Source organism: Hipposideros armiger, unplaced genomic scaffold (assembly GCF_001890085.2).
Source record: "Hipposideros armiger isolate ML-2016 unplaced genomic scaffold, ASM189008v1 scaffold_486, whole genome shotgun sequence".
Classification (NCBI taxonomy): domain Eukaryota; kingdom Metazoa; phylum Chordata; class Mammalia; order Chiroptera; family Hipposideridae; genus Hipposideros; species Hipposideros armiger.
In genome coordinates, this window is record NW_017731836.1 from 1,034,517 (window position 1) to 1,050,447 (window position 15,931).

Below are 15,931 nucleotides of genomic sequence, written 5' to 3' on the forward strand. Positions count from 1 at the left end.
TCTCTTTATAGATAAGAACTTTGAGCCTCAGAAAGAAGTGACTTTCCCAAGGTCACAGAGCCGACTAGTGGCCACACCTGGTCCCAAATTAGTCTGTGACTCCTGGGTCCCAGACCTTCCCTCTCAACCCCTGCAAATGGGAGTTAGGGGTGACAGCTCCTCTGCCTCCTCCCAGATTCCCCTCTCAGACCTGCTCCCACTGCAGCAGCCAGTGGAGATAGGAAGTTTTCTGGGCAAAGATGGAGTGGGTCCTCTGCTGCAGGGATGGTGGACAGGCCAGGTCCACTGGACCAGCTCCGAGAGGCCGAGGTGGGGAAGTTCAGGTTGCTGTGCCGTTCAGTGCAGCCTGGCAGGAGGCAGGCAGGGGCAACAGATGCCCTCCGACAGCTGGGAGGAAGCGGCAGGGAAACTGCAGTGGTGGCAAGAAGCAGGCTCCCTGCCACATCCTGTTGTCTTGTCTGATCTAGCGGCTACCTCTGGTGCTGGTGCCCAGTGCTGTGGAGTGAGATGGTGCCGGGGAAGTGGAGATGTTCGGAGCTTTTTATTACCCAAGTTAGAGTAAGAGAGGCTTGGAGGCGGGGGAGGGAGTAAAGGCAAGATGCCTTTAGGATGTAATTTGCAATAACCAAATTACGAATTTGGCTGAGCCTTTCCTGCACCCAGACAAGGTATAAGTGAATCAGTGTGGTACCTGGGAATTGCCGGCTTCCTGAGAGCATCAATATCCTTGGATGTCTGTCTTTTGAACGGCATAGTGTTAGTCAAACATGAATCCAAATCTCGGCCTCAGCACAAATGAGCTGGATAATGGGACAAACTCCTGAATTTCTCTGAGGCCATGGTTCTGGAGGAGTTGTTGGGGTCACAGAGCCTGCTGGAAGGCTGCTCCAATGCCATTCTCGTGCCCTTGGCTATGGGGTGTTCCCACCTCCGTTTCCCAGGTCCTTACTTACCTAGGGTATTCTTGGGCTGGTGGAGTCCCTGTCTCTCCGGGCTCTGCTGAAAATCTCAGAATACAAGCCTGGAGCTCCTCCCATGGGATCGTGTTCATAGTTCTTGTCAGAACAAACAGCTAGCACTTGGTATAAGGTGTTGGCAAGCCTCCCTTCCCCTCACGCTGGCAGCATTCTGATCTTGGACATATCTATCTGCTGGCTCATGAAGGCTCAGTGTGTGGGGGTCTTCCACTGGGATCTCTCCTCCAGCTGCAGCTGCTTCCCTAGAGTCCTCACCAGACCTCTCCCCTGGCGTCATTTTGTTTCTTGCCCTGCTGGGATCTGCAAACTGTCCCCCCAGTTGCTGGCTGTGCCTGATATTTTACAGCCTGAAAACCAATGACTGGCTGGTCTTCAGACTCCCCCTTATTTTCCCAGGAGAAGGGGTACTTATTTCACTTTTCAGTCCCCATCTTTCCCCTCTTCCAGTTGGATGGCTCTTGCTCTAGCACTTTTCTGCCAACCAGAGTGTGACTTCTAGCCTTTCCTAAGGCCTTTTCTTTCCATTAGTCTGCATCCATCCATCCATCCATTCATTCATTCATTCATTCAATTAATCATCAAACACATATCATGCCCCTACTGTGTGTCGAGTCCTAGTGAATGAAAATGGGCACCAACCCTGCCCTTGTGGAGCTAAAATCCTATGGGGCAGAGGTGAGGGGAAGAACAGATAATCTCACAATATATAGAATCACAAACAGAGAAATGCCTTGAGGAAAAGACATACAGAACTATGAAATTGTATCTGAGGTGAACATGAAGGAGTATGAGGATTCAAAATGGTTTCCCTGAGGAAGGGACGTTTGAACCCAGATCAGGAGTGAGCTAGGGGGCACCTGGGGAGGGAGGGATGGAGGTGGAAGGGAGGAACGATCAGGTGGGGGAATGGCTTGTGCAAAAACCATGTCCATGTGCCAGCTGTTCTCAACCTGGGTGCAGGCTGGAATCATCTTGAGATTTTTTTAAAAGTTCGGTTGCCTGGGTTCTATTCTCAGCAGTCTTGATGGAATCGGTCTGGGGTGTGGCCTGGGTGGGTATCAGGGCCTTCAGAAGTCAAGGTGAGAACCACTACCCTAGATAGTGTCCCACGTTGCAGGGAATACATTTCCTGATCATGTCTTTTCTGGACACTCTTCTCTTAGTACCAGGGGAGAGGAAGTGGGCTGAGCATTTTTGAATGTCCGTTTTATTCCAGAACAAATCAAAGAAACGCACTCTCAGAAATTTCTTTGTAAAGATCCTATGTATAAGAGGAACAATATAAAATGAATAAGAAACAATCAAAGTTATCAGTCAGCAATTCATTCATCTGCAAGAAGTCCCCTGTTGATAATGGTCTACAGTAAGGAAGTCCAGAGGTGGACAGTGACCTGCTTTGGTTCAGCCTCTAAGTGTCACTCTCAGGGCTCTAGGCCACATGAACCCCTGGGTTTCTCCCTTATATTACCTTCACTTCTAATTCGTTACTTCTTGTTTGCAGTATGGCTGCTGCAGCACCAGACATCTTGTCTGTCTTCAAGGCAGGAAGAAGGGGCAAGCTGTGTCTCCCCCCAGCTATGTTTCTCCCTTATCAGGATAGGCTTTCCCAGACATCCGCCCTTTCCCCACCACAGACCTTGCATTGGCCAACACTGTGTGGCACAGGGGCACCTCCAGATGCAGTGGAGTCTGGGATGTAGATGTCTGTCTGTCTGTCTAGTCTCTAAAGTACAGAGAGAGGAAAGGGAAAGAGAGTTGGGAAAGGTGCTGCCACACCCAGTGTGGTTAAGGGACCCACCGAGACTGTCACTTCCTCCACATCTTGGATCAAAAGCATCTCCTTGCACATCTCCCCCGGGCCTGCCCGGAAATACTGTGGACTCCCACCTTTCTGTCGTGAAGGTTGCTCCCATCTCCCTGGGCTGTTTGGTTTGCTCTTTCTTGGCTCTAGTAACAAAGCAGTCTGTTGCTTCCTAGGACAACTTGTAATGGGACCCAAAGGGGAGCGAGGATTTCCCGGGCCTCCAGGACGATGTCTCTGTGGAACCCCCATGACTGTGAATAACCCTGCTTATGGGGAATCCGCACATGGGCCCAGCTCCCTGCGAGTTCCTGCGGTAAGGTTCTTCCTGGCGGAATCTGGGGCGCTATCCATCAAGACCTCTCAACTGATCCCCTCGGGGCTTTGGAATGGAAGTTTTATTTTGTATGTATGTATGTATGTATGTGTATATGTGTATATATATATATATATATATTTAGTAAAATGTATTTCTACCATTTATTGGGTACATGCTCATAAGAAATTGGAAAATAAGGGGAAAAAAATCAAAAGAAAAACCCAAATTGTCCAATTGATTGTGGGTCCATTTTGGAGTGTTATCTTTGTCTTTTTAAACAAACAAACAAAAGAACATTTCAAATAAATACAAAACCAAAACAAATAGTGTAATGAACCTCCAAATTCAATAATTATCAACTCATGGCCAATCGTTTCCTCTCTGTGCTTACTCACTACTGCCCACTCCTCCTTTGGATTATTTTGAAGTAAAGCCTGGTTATCAATTCATCATAAACATCCTTTGAATCGATGCCTAATCATCCATCCATCCTGAGGTTGTACTGCGATTTGTTTAACTAGTGTCCTCTGGTCGGATATTTACAGGTTGCTCCCAAGCTTTTCACTGATGTACCTAACACTGTAAAGACCATCTCTGAGTATAAGAATTCTGTTAAGAATCATTTCTAGATGTTGAATTACTTGCTTAGATGACATCACCTTTTTACTGAAGTCTTGGGAACATTGTAAATGTTTAAAATTTTTAAATTGCGGTGGATATTTTTTCCTCAAATTCAGACATTAGGAACTGGATGGAAAAGATGTGGGCATCAAGACATTCCTCCCCACTTTGGGAGGAACGTGCAAACCCCGCTTCCCACCTTTAACCAGCCCAAGGATAGCGATTCTGTGTCCTCCTCTAGCTTTCCCCCACTCCGCTGCGGGAGTGTTTCCTGGAAGCCTCACCAGTGTGTTTGTTCTCTGGCAGATTTTTGTGGTCAACAACCAGGAGGAGCTTGACAGGCTGAACACCCAAAACGCCATTGCCTTCCGCAGAGACCAGAGATCTCTGTATTTCAAGGACAGCTTTGGCTGGCTCCCCATCCAGGTACTTGGAGGCGGGCACTCAGGACATACCCCACCCAGGAAAGGGAACACGTCATTAGAGGAAGGCAAGGCCAACAGTGAGACCTGGGGCAGAGCTTTAGGCAGTCCGTTTCGGTAGAAGGACCAAGCACCCCCCTTCGAGCTGTTTCTGAGCAGCTCTCCATGTGCTGCTCCCCAAATAGAAGGTCTTCTCTGAGCCAAGGACCCAGACAGTCTCACATCCCTGCGCTGCCAGGCCACCGACTCGATCTGGCCCAGCCTTCCTGCCAACTACAGAGTGTTGGGCCACGGGAAAGGAATGCCTTTTCCACTCAGGAGGAAGCCGGGAGCTGTCCCCTGGCAGTGCCCCACTGGACCCAGAGCCTCTGTCCCAGTGTCAATGAGCTGCCCTGCCCTTAACTATGGTGTGTTTCTTTGGCCAGCTGACTCCTTTCTATCCTGTGGACTACGCCATAGAGCACCGCGGCTCCTGTGGGGATGGGGTCCTGCAGCCCGGGGAGGAGTGTGACGACGGGAACAATGATGTGGGTGACGACTGCATCAGTGAGTGGGCCCAGCCTAGGTGGCCTGAAGTATGAACAGCCATTGGGGTGGGGGTCAGGGCAAGCCCTAGACACCAGCTTTGGTGGTTTGGGGCAATTCTAGAGCCAGAAGGGGTGTACACGGGCTGTTGTGGGGCCGACCCTCTGCATTCAGGCCGAAAGTTAACTTCCACCATCCAGGCGTGTCAGGCGGGGTGGTGTCAAGGATCTTGCCCCCAGAGAAGCCACCAGGCCATTCCTTTTTCTGACTCCTACTGCTTGGCAAAGCCCATATTCCAATCCACATTCTTTGTCAAACGGTAAGGGTGATGCAGGAATGAAAGGCCAAGAATTTGAATCAGGACTCACTTTTACCAGTCAGAGCCCTAGTAACGAAGCCCATTTTAGGGGCAGTGGGCTGGCCTTCAGGCCTACGGGATGCTACCAAGATGGGCAGGCAGCTGACCACGAGAGAGGGTTTGCTTTGCTTTTTATTTTTAAAAAATCAAGTGACAAAAGTAGAAGGTGAGGTGGAAAGCATGGGCTTTAGAGTTCACATGCAGGCACCGAGAGCCACCACCTCACCCTCAGCTCAGAGAGGAGGCCACTCAGTGAGGGGTGATGGGCGTTACAGCTCCAAGCCTCACTTTTCCCAACTGAAAAATAGGTGTGACTGAGCACTCAAGTCTTTAGAGATTCTGTGAGCTAAGGTGCGCGTGGATTGCCTGGGTATAGTGAAGGTTCACCCACCATCCCTTCACTGAATTGCTTCTGAGCCCCTTCCGTGGGGAGCCAGGCTCCACTCAGGGCTGGGATGTGTAGATACGCAAAGTCGCGTTGCTCGCCTGCAAGAAGCTCAAGGGAAGGGTGACAGTGAGGTGAGGAAGGCATGTACAGGAGTGGGTGCCGGATGCGAAGCCGCTGATTCTCCCTCAGTGCAGCTGCATTTCCTGTGACAGCTCCTAGGATGAGGATCCCCCTGCTAGCTTTGCCTGGAGTCCCTTCTGTCCCTGCGGCAGGAAGGAACTAACGGGGTCTGAAAGCCCTGTGAAAAGGAGGGTGGGGTTCATACTTCTAGGCCCTCCGCTAGGATGAGAACAGAGACCTCACTGAAGATCACCTGGCTGCCCAGGGACACAGGGTCACCCACCCTGGAAGCTCTCTGCAGATTGACAGGAGCCACCATGGCCCTCGCTCATGCCCGATGCTCACAGTTTCCTGACCCTCCCCACTCACGGAACCCACAGTGGTCCTGTGGGCGGGAGGTGGTGTCCATGCCTCAGGTCTGAGACGAGGACATGGAGGCTCTGAGAGGCAAGCGGCTGCTCTGAGGCTCTCGGCTGGAGCCTGGGTCTCCTTATTCTCCAGTGTGGGATTCGGGGGTCTGGGGCCAGTCCCCGGATGTGTGTGAAGCCTTATGGAGGTCCACTGAGAGAGTGCACGCTCTGGGTGGATCCTTCAGGTCACAGTGTTACCAGATAGAGTCTTAGCGGCAGAAGCCCTTTGAAATGAGTGGGGCTCCACCCAGGCTGACACAAGCCTGTCCTGCTCCTGTCCCTTCTCAGGGCTGTCCTTCCTTGTGTCCCCTCAGGCTGTCACCGGGCATACTGTGGAGATGGCCACCGGCACAAGGGCGTGGAGGACTGTGATGGCTCTGACTTTGGCCACCTGACGTGCGAGACCTATCTCCCTGGGTAGGGATGGCCTCACCTGCTGTTGTGACACCCCCTCTCCCTCCCTGCCACCCTCCCTCCTTCTTTCTCTTCTTTCCTTCACAAATGATTTTGGTACTTCCCAGAGACTGAGATATGGTAAATAATACAACACACGGTCCCTGCTCACCCAGGGGAGATAGGCAATAAACACATAACCACTATGCGCCCTCCCAGAGCAGCCTGCACCCCAAAGACAAGCTGGGACACACACAGCCACCAGCTCCATCCTGGGCCCTGGGGCATCAGCAGTTTCTGAGTTCAGCTGTTGCCCCTGCAGCCAAGGATGGGCGGCTCCCATCCCCAGTGGCTGCCGTGACCACCTTAGCCTCCTGGGCTTAGGCCTGGGAGGGAGGCCCGGTGGAGGGTGGAGGTATCAGGGCATTTCAAAGACTCGAAGCATCTGTATAACCTGAATTCTCTGGAACGACCCCCAACTCCTGGGCAGGCCTGTGGGAACAAGTGAGGCCACACCAGCACTAATATCTAATTTTGCTGGCTTGTGGCTCCTTCCAGAAAACTCCAGGAACTTAGGATTGCCTTCAAGGACTCCTCTAGTTATTTCTGAGACTCTTCAGTGGGGGTTCACATTGCTCAGGATACGTATTCTAATGTTCTAGCCTCTATGTTGACATCTCCCAAGCCAATTGAAGGCCACTGGCCCTGTGAGGCACTGATTCCATGCCCAAGAATATGGCCTCCTAGGTTTCTTTCAAGGTGTAAAATGACGCCACATTCCCCCTAATCCTCACAGAACCAGAGTTGTGTAGTGTTCTGGGGAAAATGGGGAGGCCGTCCCTCCCCCCTAGTCCATGTCTGGCTTCTATCCTGGCTCCAGAGTGGATCACTGGCCCCTCACCCGTCCTGAGTCCCTCAGGAGTCCAGTCTCTCCAGCCTTCGCTTCCAGCCCCGTCCCTCTGGTAGGCTTAGACCCAGGCCCTCGGCAGGGCTGGGGAACAGGGACCAGGCCTGTCTACTGCCCCCTCTCTTCTCTCCTCTAGGGGGAGGAGGGTATTTTCAACACCCACCTCCCAAATGCATATCAACATATCAGACCAGGTCAGGGGAACCGCAGACCTGTAGTCAGCCCGAGACGCCGACTCTTTGGGCTGAGCCAAGCCCCCACTGCCCTATGTGTCTGCATACACTGCCCCCTCCCTGAAGTAAGGAGAGCTCCTAATAGGCACCTGCCAGAGAGTTGGTGGGAGATCCGAGCTGGTTGATGGCTCCATGGAGACGACTGTGTACAATCACTCAGGGAGTACAGGATCGCATGGAGCCCAGGGCTTGCCCGCTGGTCACTGTGGTTACTCTCCTAAACTCTAGACGCCTCAGGGATGCTTGTGAACATGATTATAACGGGTAACACACTGTTTGGGGATTAATACTTGGGCTTACAGAGGGATAGACTCCGCTGTCCAATATGGCAGCCCTTGGCCATAGGTGGCTATTTAAATGTAAATTAATTAAAATGAAATAAAATTTAAAATCTAATTCTTCAGTCACATTACCCTTATTTCAAGAGCTCAATAGTCACATGTGGCCAGTGGCTGCCATATTGGACGCTCAGAAAGATAACATTGGCATCAGTACAGTATGATCGAATGGACAAAGCTGGAAACATTTCAGGCCTTGGGGAGGGAGTGGGGTGGGATTCTCTCGGAGATGCTGTATTAAGAGCAAGGTTCCCAACCCCTTGCACCCAGATCCCTCAGCTGGGCTCAAGGGCAAAAGCCCCAGAGGCTTAGATCAACCTTCTCGTCTCTCACCCCAAACAGGAATGAGAAGAGTCTCTATAGAACCCTTGGCCCTTAGTGAGGTGGCAGCACTGGCTGCTGTTGGATGAGATTTGACCAAAAGTCACCAGAGGCGGCCTTCTAGCTTTCAGGCTTTGTCCTGAGAGCTGAGCAGGAGCTCTCCTGCCCCCTGCCATGTCCACCCTGACTTGTGTCTGCCCCCTCAGGTCATACGGGGACCTCCAGTGCACCCCGTACTGCTCCATCGACTCCACGCCCTGCCGCTACTTCACCTGAGGGCTCCAAGAGCAGGTGGGCTGCATCCCACACACCTGCAGCAACTTCTCCACCCTCATTCAACTGACCGCGCACTGTCCTGGTCCAGTTTCCATCACCTTCATGCAAGAAAAACAAGGATAAGCTCTTGCTGCTAAGACGTGCTTTTAACTCGGTCCGACTGGAAGAACTTAGGACCACTGCATCCTGTCTTAATCCAAAGTACTGGAAAACCTCCACATGCCCAGCCCGGGGACTGTGTTTGACCCACCGCTCCCTTCGGGCCAGGAGCTGAGCTACAGGGCCTGTTCTCTCCCCGCGTGTTGTCCACCCAGGCTGTGGAATGGCTTAGCACTGTTAGACACACGTAGACCTGCGGGCTGTTTGTTCTCATCCTGTTGGGGGGCATCTGGGGTACAGGCCTCTCGGTCCCTCTAACCTCTGGAAACGTGGGCATTCTCACCAGAACAGCTGGCTGCCGGGTCTCTCCAGGCCTGTGAACCATGCAGCAGAGAAGGCGACCCATTCCCTAGGGGCGGCTCCCAGCTCTGCACCTGCTGAAGGACCTCTCAACTGGCCACAGCCCAGCACAGCCTCATGTGGACATCCCCCAACAAGAGACCCAACTGTGAAGAAGTACTGAGAAAGCAACCAGACCCACACTGTGCCCTGGGTGGAGGGCGGAGGCTCAGCTTCGGTGCCTGCCATGCTGACAAATGCAGAGCAGTGGCTTTCTGCTTCTTGACGTTTCCCAAAGGGGCAGCTCTTGTGGCTTTGCCATCCCAGGCACCATCTTGCCCTTGTGGTTCTCTGCATTTTTGACCTCTGTCTCTCCAACGCCCCTCATGTGCGTTTCTTGTTCAGGAGATTTGCTGGCAAAAGGTGACCCGAGTCCAGGCCCAGGCAGGCTGTCGGTGTTTCCTCAGTCCTGAGGAGAACCCCACCCTGAGTGTCCCATCTGACACCCCACCACTTCTAGGCAGAGACGGTTTCTGTCCTGAGCTCCAGCCCCTGGCTGCCTGCTGGCTCCTCCTACAAGAGCCCTGTGACCTCCCTCTGTGTCCCTGTAGAGTAGCTTGGTCCTCGTGTCCATGTGCCTGAGCCCCCCACGTGTCTACAGGATCGTTGGCCTGCATGTCTGTGAGCTGCCTTTCATCACCATCTTTCCTGAGTGGGACTTAGCTTTGTTTTGAAAAGATGTCTTCCCCACAGCAGACCTCAAATGGGATGGAGGGACACTCCTGGGCTTTTTTACAAAGCTATTTAACGTGGCTAAGTCTTGGGGACTCAGCAGACAGGAGCTTCTGGCCCAGCGGGCCATCATGCTGGTGGCCTCTAGTGGATGGGGTCAGCCCGAAGGTGGTGTCTTCAGAGGTAGGCACGTTGGTCAGCTTGGTTTCCTCAACCTCCACTGCAAGTCCTGGGGCGATGCTGCTCCCATGTAAAGCCGCCACCTTCATACTGGGATCTCCGGGTGGGAAATAAGAAATAAAGATAGTTCTTTTCCCCCACTGTGGCTCCCTCTTCCCTGGGGGTCTGGGGTTAGTGTCCAGCATTGCTGAATGGAATGAGGGGTCTGAATTCAAGTCTTCTTCCCAGCTCTGCAGAGGATTCTAGAATTTGGATGCATTCCCACTCCCTCAGGGACAAGGGAGGAAACTGAGGTTCAGAGACGTGGAGGGACTTGCCCAAGGTCACAAAGCCCAGCGTTGCTTACCCAGGCCCACCCCAGCCTTGTATTAACATGTGGTTTAGGACAGACTGGAGATCCGGTACTGCCCTGGGCCCGGCTGAGAAGACCCCTGTCCTGGGTCTCACCCCTTGGAAGGCATTCATCTGTTTAATTATCCTATATAATTTGCTTAACTTCTCTGAGTCTTTGTTTTCTCATCAATAGACTGAGAATAATAGTACCTTATTTCAGGGTTGTGTTGAATTTTAGCGACCAATGGTTAAAATTTCTGACACCTAGAAACTGTTTAGGAAGTGTTGGATTTTATCTGTGTCATTATTATTTAGTGGCTTAGGCCACATCAATGACTTCTTTGGGGACCTGGGGTGTTTTTCTTCCCCCTTTGAGTTCACTTTTGACAGCAGTTTGGAATGCAGCCTTCACTGAAGGGAGCAGTGGTTCTCAAGCTTGGCTGCACAGTAGCCCATTTGGTGAATGCCACCAGGATGAGCCTGCAGACCAAACGCCAGAGGAGCAATGGGGCACCTCATCAAACCAAGAAAGATGACGATAGGCTTTGGGGAGGGGTGGAGAGTAAGGAGAATGCGGAAGAAGCAGTGTTGGGACGCGCAGAGCAAAGCAGGCTGTGTGTAAAGGGGTCAACATCAAGCCTGGACTGGGACTTGGACCCAGGTCCTAACTCCTTAAAAAAATAGTTAAGAAAATACATGGAATGTTGTGCCTGAACACCGACAGTTCTGTACCTAGGGTGGAAATTGAAACTGCTTCTCTGTGTAAGTGACTCACGCAGCCCAGGTCTCACAGGCAAGAGGGGAAGGTTCCGTTCTTACTGACAGGCTTGCAAACTGCCAAGTTTTGACAGCCCACGCTGTTGGCAACCAAGTTTTGCAGTGATTTTTGTTCAAGCGGCAGGAGTAACACAGGGAGGCTGGGGATGTCATTGGAAAGCTAGCAGTAGTCACTCAGATAAGGGAGCAATTATGATGCTTTTGAGCTGCAGCGGTGACCTTGGGAGAAAGATGGCTTCCTGTTAACTTGCAGCTGGCTTTATAAGCATCTGCTCTGGCAGTCTGAAGGGTAGGAGGGCACAGGGCTGACTCGTGCCCTCTTAGTCCGAACTGGTTTATTTTTACTCTTTCACTACTAATGGGCCCAAGCTCTGCTCAGCTGATCCAAGGATCCGCCTGTTGCTAGGATTCTCCAGGCCAGCCCAGAAGCTCCTATCCTAACCAGGAAGTGTGGGGATGGGTTTGGCCATAGGACTCTTCTCTACCCACCTGTAAAGCTTTTTGAGTGACAGATTTATAAGCAAAGTAAGGTCTTTGAAGGAAGCTTGGTAACCAGTACTTAGAAACCAATCCTTGGGAAGATGGTAGTTTCTGAGCATCTTGGGACAGACACACGGGTCATCCGTCACTCTAATAGAGGCATGGAGGGCACAAGTGGGTCAAATTGCTTAAGAATCTCCAAACCTCCTAATTAATAGGCCAACCTATGGCCCAAAGACTGCTTTACTTGAGTTGTCTGCCCCATCTCTCCCCTATAATGGGAGTTAACCAATTTAAATTTACAATGGAACCCAGGTCTTCTATTTGTGAAGTAACAGCGAGCTCACAGGTCAAAGACCTTGGCAATTCACCAAGATTATCACACTTGCGTAACCCAGTTACCATTCAAAAGCTCCAGGAGTGTCTATTCTGCCTCATCTTCATTGGCAACCATTCTCACAGGCTTGCAAATCACACAAGAGTAATGGGTGAAGGTCTCCCCACCACACCTCATCCAACCCCCGAGAAATATAGGAAAAGAACTCACGAGGCCTTCACCAGAGGGGCTTTTTCTCTGGGGGTTCACCTGTGTTATTTTCGTTGATATGTAAACGAATGAAAAGACAGTTGACTTTTAGAGTCAGACAAGTCTACAAAAAACTACCTTATGAAAGGAAGAAATTGGCTATTTCCCCTGCTCTCGGTTCCCCCTTGCCCCACTCCCTTTATAGAAACTTAAAACAGTCACTGGGCCATAGGTTCGCCCTATTAATTATAATGAGGTTTGGAGAGTGTTAAGCAATTTGACCCACATGTGCCCTCCATGCCCTTATTAGAGTGATGGATGACTGGTGTGTCTGTCCCAAGATGCCCATGTGACACTGAAATTCTGCTGCAGAGACACTAGGATCTCAGGAGATTTTCATTTGTGGTTATTTTGGCTTCTGTAATTTCTTCAAGGGCAATGATGAATTTTCTTGTCTTTGATGTTCCAACCCATATACAGTACCACACTCCCATTGCATGCCCTGCCCCGTGTTACGCTCATTTCCACACATAGGAGATTGAAGGCAGCCATCACGGTCAAGGATTATCACTTGACGCTCACCAAGGGAGTGTTTTCCTGAGGCATGGGTTCTCAATTCGAGTTCATCAGAATGACCTGAAGTCCTTGTCAAAACAGATTACTGGGTCCCGCCCTCGAGTTTCGGATTTCGTAGGTCTGGGGTTTGCCTTTCTAACAAGGTCTCAGGGGGTGCTGATGCTGTTGGACCAGGGACCTTCTTTTAAGAGCCACTGATCCAGGGAGATGGCTCATCTGAGGACAACTGCTAGATTAGGTAAAAAATACAGGGAAGAAAGCGGGGGACTTTGAGGAGGTGGCTTTTTAATATTTTCCCATTAAATAGGTGGGGGTCTGTATCCCTTCCTCTTGCATCCAGGTGGGTTTTTGACTGCTTTGACCAAGAGAATACTGTGGAGTTGATGCTGTGTGACTTCCAAGGCTAGGTCATAAAGGCCATGAAGCTTCTCAGAGCACTCATTCTACGGGAAGGAAGCCATCATATGAGAAGACTGGGTACCTTGAGACTGCCATGCTAGACAGGCCACGTGGGCCCTCTGGTTAACGGTCCCAAATAACCCTGCTTCCAGCTGTCCATGATGCCAGACATGTGAGTGAAGCCAGCCTGGACTTCCAGTCCTGCCCATTTTCCAACTGAGTACCACTGAGTGACCTCAGTTGAAGCCACAAAGAGCAGAACTGCCCAAATTCTGTCCTAATTCCTAAGTGATTCCATAAGATAAAATGGTTGTTGTTTTAAGTCGCTAAGTTTTGGGAGAGTTTGTTACTTAGCAATAGACAAGCAGAATACTGCTCTAGGTTAAAAAGGTTAGGAGGAAAACAAACTACACGCAGTGAATAAAAGAGGGAAGTTCCAAGCCTAGAGAAGTCATTGGCTTGGGTTTGGTGCCCTCTGCAGGAGCCATGAATAGAAACGTCTTAACTCCCACTGGGATGTTTACCTGGCCAGGAGAAAAGCCAAAGCTAGGAGAGGCCTTAGTGATTCTATGGCTCAGGGTTCTCAGCCATGGTGGAGACATGGGGCATGTGGAGGTAGTAAACTGATTGCAATAATTTCTCAAATTTTCATACCTCCCTCTATCCATCCATACCTTACTCCTCCCATCAATTGGTGGAGTGTATTTCCCCACCCCTTGATTCTGAACTTGGCCCTGTGACTTGCTTTGGCCAATGACATGTTAGCAATTGTGACAGAGGCAGCTGTGCTTCCTCTTTCACTCTAGCATCTCTCCCTCTGCCATGACAGTACACCTAGGCTAGGTTGCTAGAGGATGACACATGGAGCTGACCTGAGTTGACCAGCCTGAGTTGCCTCAGTTGTATTGGCCAAGGCCATCCTAGATCAGCTGACCCTTTCAGCTGTCAGGCATATGAAGGAGTCCAAGCAAGACCAGAACTGTCTAGCCACACCCAGTTTAAATTGCCAATCTGGACTTGTGAGCAAAATGCTTATTATTTTAAGTCATTGAGTTTTGAGATAGTTTGTTACATGTCATTACAGTGGCAGCAGTTAACTGAGCATCAAATGCTTAGGTGATGAATGTACACCACCACTTCCCCACTGAGTGTCCTGGTTCAAGTCTAACTCCTATTTCCACCTGAGGACATAGGAACCAATTACAGAATAAGCAGCAGAGGATTCCTGGCCTAGATCTCTTGATGTGTAATTGTATTCAATCCAAATTTCTGGAGCACCCATTAGGTGAAAGACACCACAGAATTCAAAAGGAATATGGTCACAGCCCACCTAGGAGTTTACAGTCTATCAGGGGAGCCAAGACCACAAGACAGATGTGGGCATTGCTGATCAGAGGTGTGGACTGGAAGCAAGAGGCAGGATCACTTCCAGCCCTCGAGTGTCGATATGGGGTCAGGGGTATATGTGTGGCATGGCATTCGCGGTGAAGGAATCTGGTGAGCTAAAATGAGTAGGATATGTCTAGGGATTCAGTTTAACCCCTGAATGGTTCTTAGATCCAAAGCTAAGCCTGCCTGTCCAGACCAAGTAAAATGGCCTCAGATGTCATGTGGCTTACTAAAGTCATCCTTTAGTTTTGAACTTACAAACCTTTTAAAACTGAGGTGTACGTCCTAATGACCATAACACCAAACTAAAAAGGAATCAATTTAGATAATCAGGGTTAACCACAAGGATTCCTAAAAGAACCCTACATTTTTCATTGAAAATAAAACCCAGCAAGACGGGAAGTATATTGCTGACCTTAATTTTTACTTAAATACAGTGATCTTTTAAGAGAATAAACCAAAAAAAAAACTTTACACAGCAAATATTTTACATAAATGTAAACATGCACATCTACTTCATAATTAAGCAAAATAAACTTTTAAGCACAAAATTTTAAAAATCATTAAAGAATTAGACAATGAATCCAAGACAGAAAATAACAGGAGCAACAAAAACAGACATTTCATAAAGCTTCAATTGGTCTTGTCTTCCAACCTACTGGTTAAGGCCTGAGTTTCAGAAATCCTACCTTCCTTGCCAAATGGAACCATCCAATTTGGCTGTACCTAATATATATCCACATAGAGTATTACTCTTTCAAAATAATATAATAAATATCTCCCTCCCTCTCTCTCTCTCTCTCTCTCTCTCTCTCTCTCACACACACACACACACACACACACACACACACACACACACACACACACCCCTATTTAACCAGCCTTTCAAATAGGGAAGTAAGGATTGTGGAATTTTCAAGTTTTCCCACTATTGAAGCACATACATATTAATACCACACATAGAAAAAATGATTCTGCTACTGAAATAAAATAGTGAGTGGCATCATTACAAATCTCTAGTTTGTTTGTATTGTTTTCCCAAATCACGTCTTTACTGTGGTTTGCCATAGCTCCTCAGATACTTCAGACTTAAATCTTTACACCTCACCTAATGACCCACAGAATGGTAGACGTATAGAACAAAGAAATGGCAATTTTAACAATTCAGTTAGAAACTTCAAAATTATGTAAATTAGCACGGATAGTTTTCAGATGTCTCCAAATGCCTGGAATGTTTTCTCTATGTATGTCTACCCTCTCTATTCCACCGGTAGGTTCTCCCTGCCTCCTTCCCACCAGGCTACAAGCATCTGAATGTCTATTCCTGTGGACCCCCAGGGGATAGACAGAATAACGGTCCCTGCTTTGAAGGAGTTCACACTAACCAGAGATCAAGCAAGGAGAAGGTCAGTATGTGCACACAGTACTGCAGTCAGTTGAAATGAACAGAGGCGAGTCCATGAAGATGGCACCCACAGCGCCTCAGGAGTAAGGTTTGGTGGGGGAGAGGGGGAGGAGAGATGAGAAGGCACAGAGGCATGAAGAACAAGTCCAGTTTGGCTGGCACGAGAGTACTCATGAGAAGTAGTCTGTAAGGCCAAACTCTTGATTTCCCAAAAGAAACAATTCCTTATTCTGGTAGGTAAAGCTGGCTTGTGGGGGGAAGGAACCCCCAAAGGCTTTGTGCAGAGA

The 15,931-nt window shown here is 49.6% G+C and overlaps 1 protein-coding gene across 1 annotated transcript in view; it reads left to right on the plus strand.

Annotated features, from left to right (window-relative positions):
- Positions 1 to 10,226, plus strand: part of COLQ (collagen like tail subunit of asymmetric acetylcholinesterase) — a 54,558-nt gene extending 44,332 nt beyond the window's left edge. Inside the window, exons 9-13 of the mRNA XM_019667144.1 lie at positions 2,955 to 3,094; positions 4,025 to 4,144; positions 4,566 to 4,686; positions 6,256 to 6,358; positions 8,340 to 10,226. Coding sequence (XP_019522689.1) covers positions 2,955 to 3,094; positions 4,025 to 4,144; positions 4,566 to 4,686; positions 6,256 to 6,358; positions 8,340 to 8,409 — 554 coding nt within the window. The 3' untranslated portion in view covers positions 8,410 to 10,226. The remainder of the gene's footprint in view (positions 1 to 2,954; positions 3,095 to 4,024; positions 4,145 to 4,565; positions 4,687 to 6,255; positions 6,359 to 8,339) is intronic.
- The last annotated feature ends 5,705 nt before the right edge of the window (positions 10,227 to 15,931 follow it).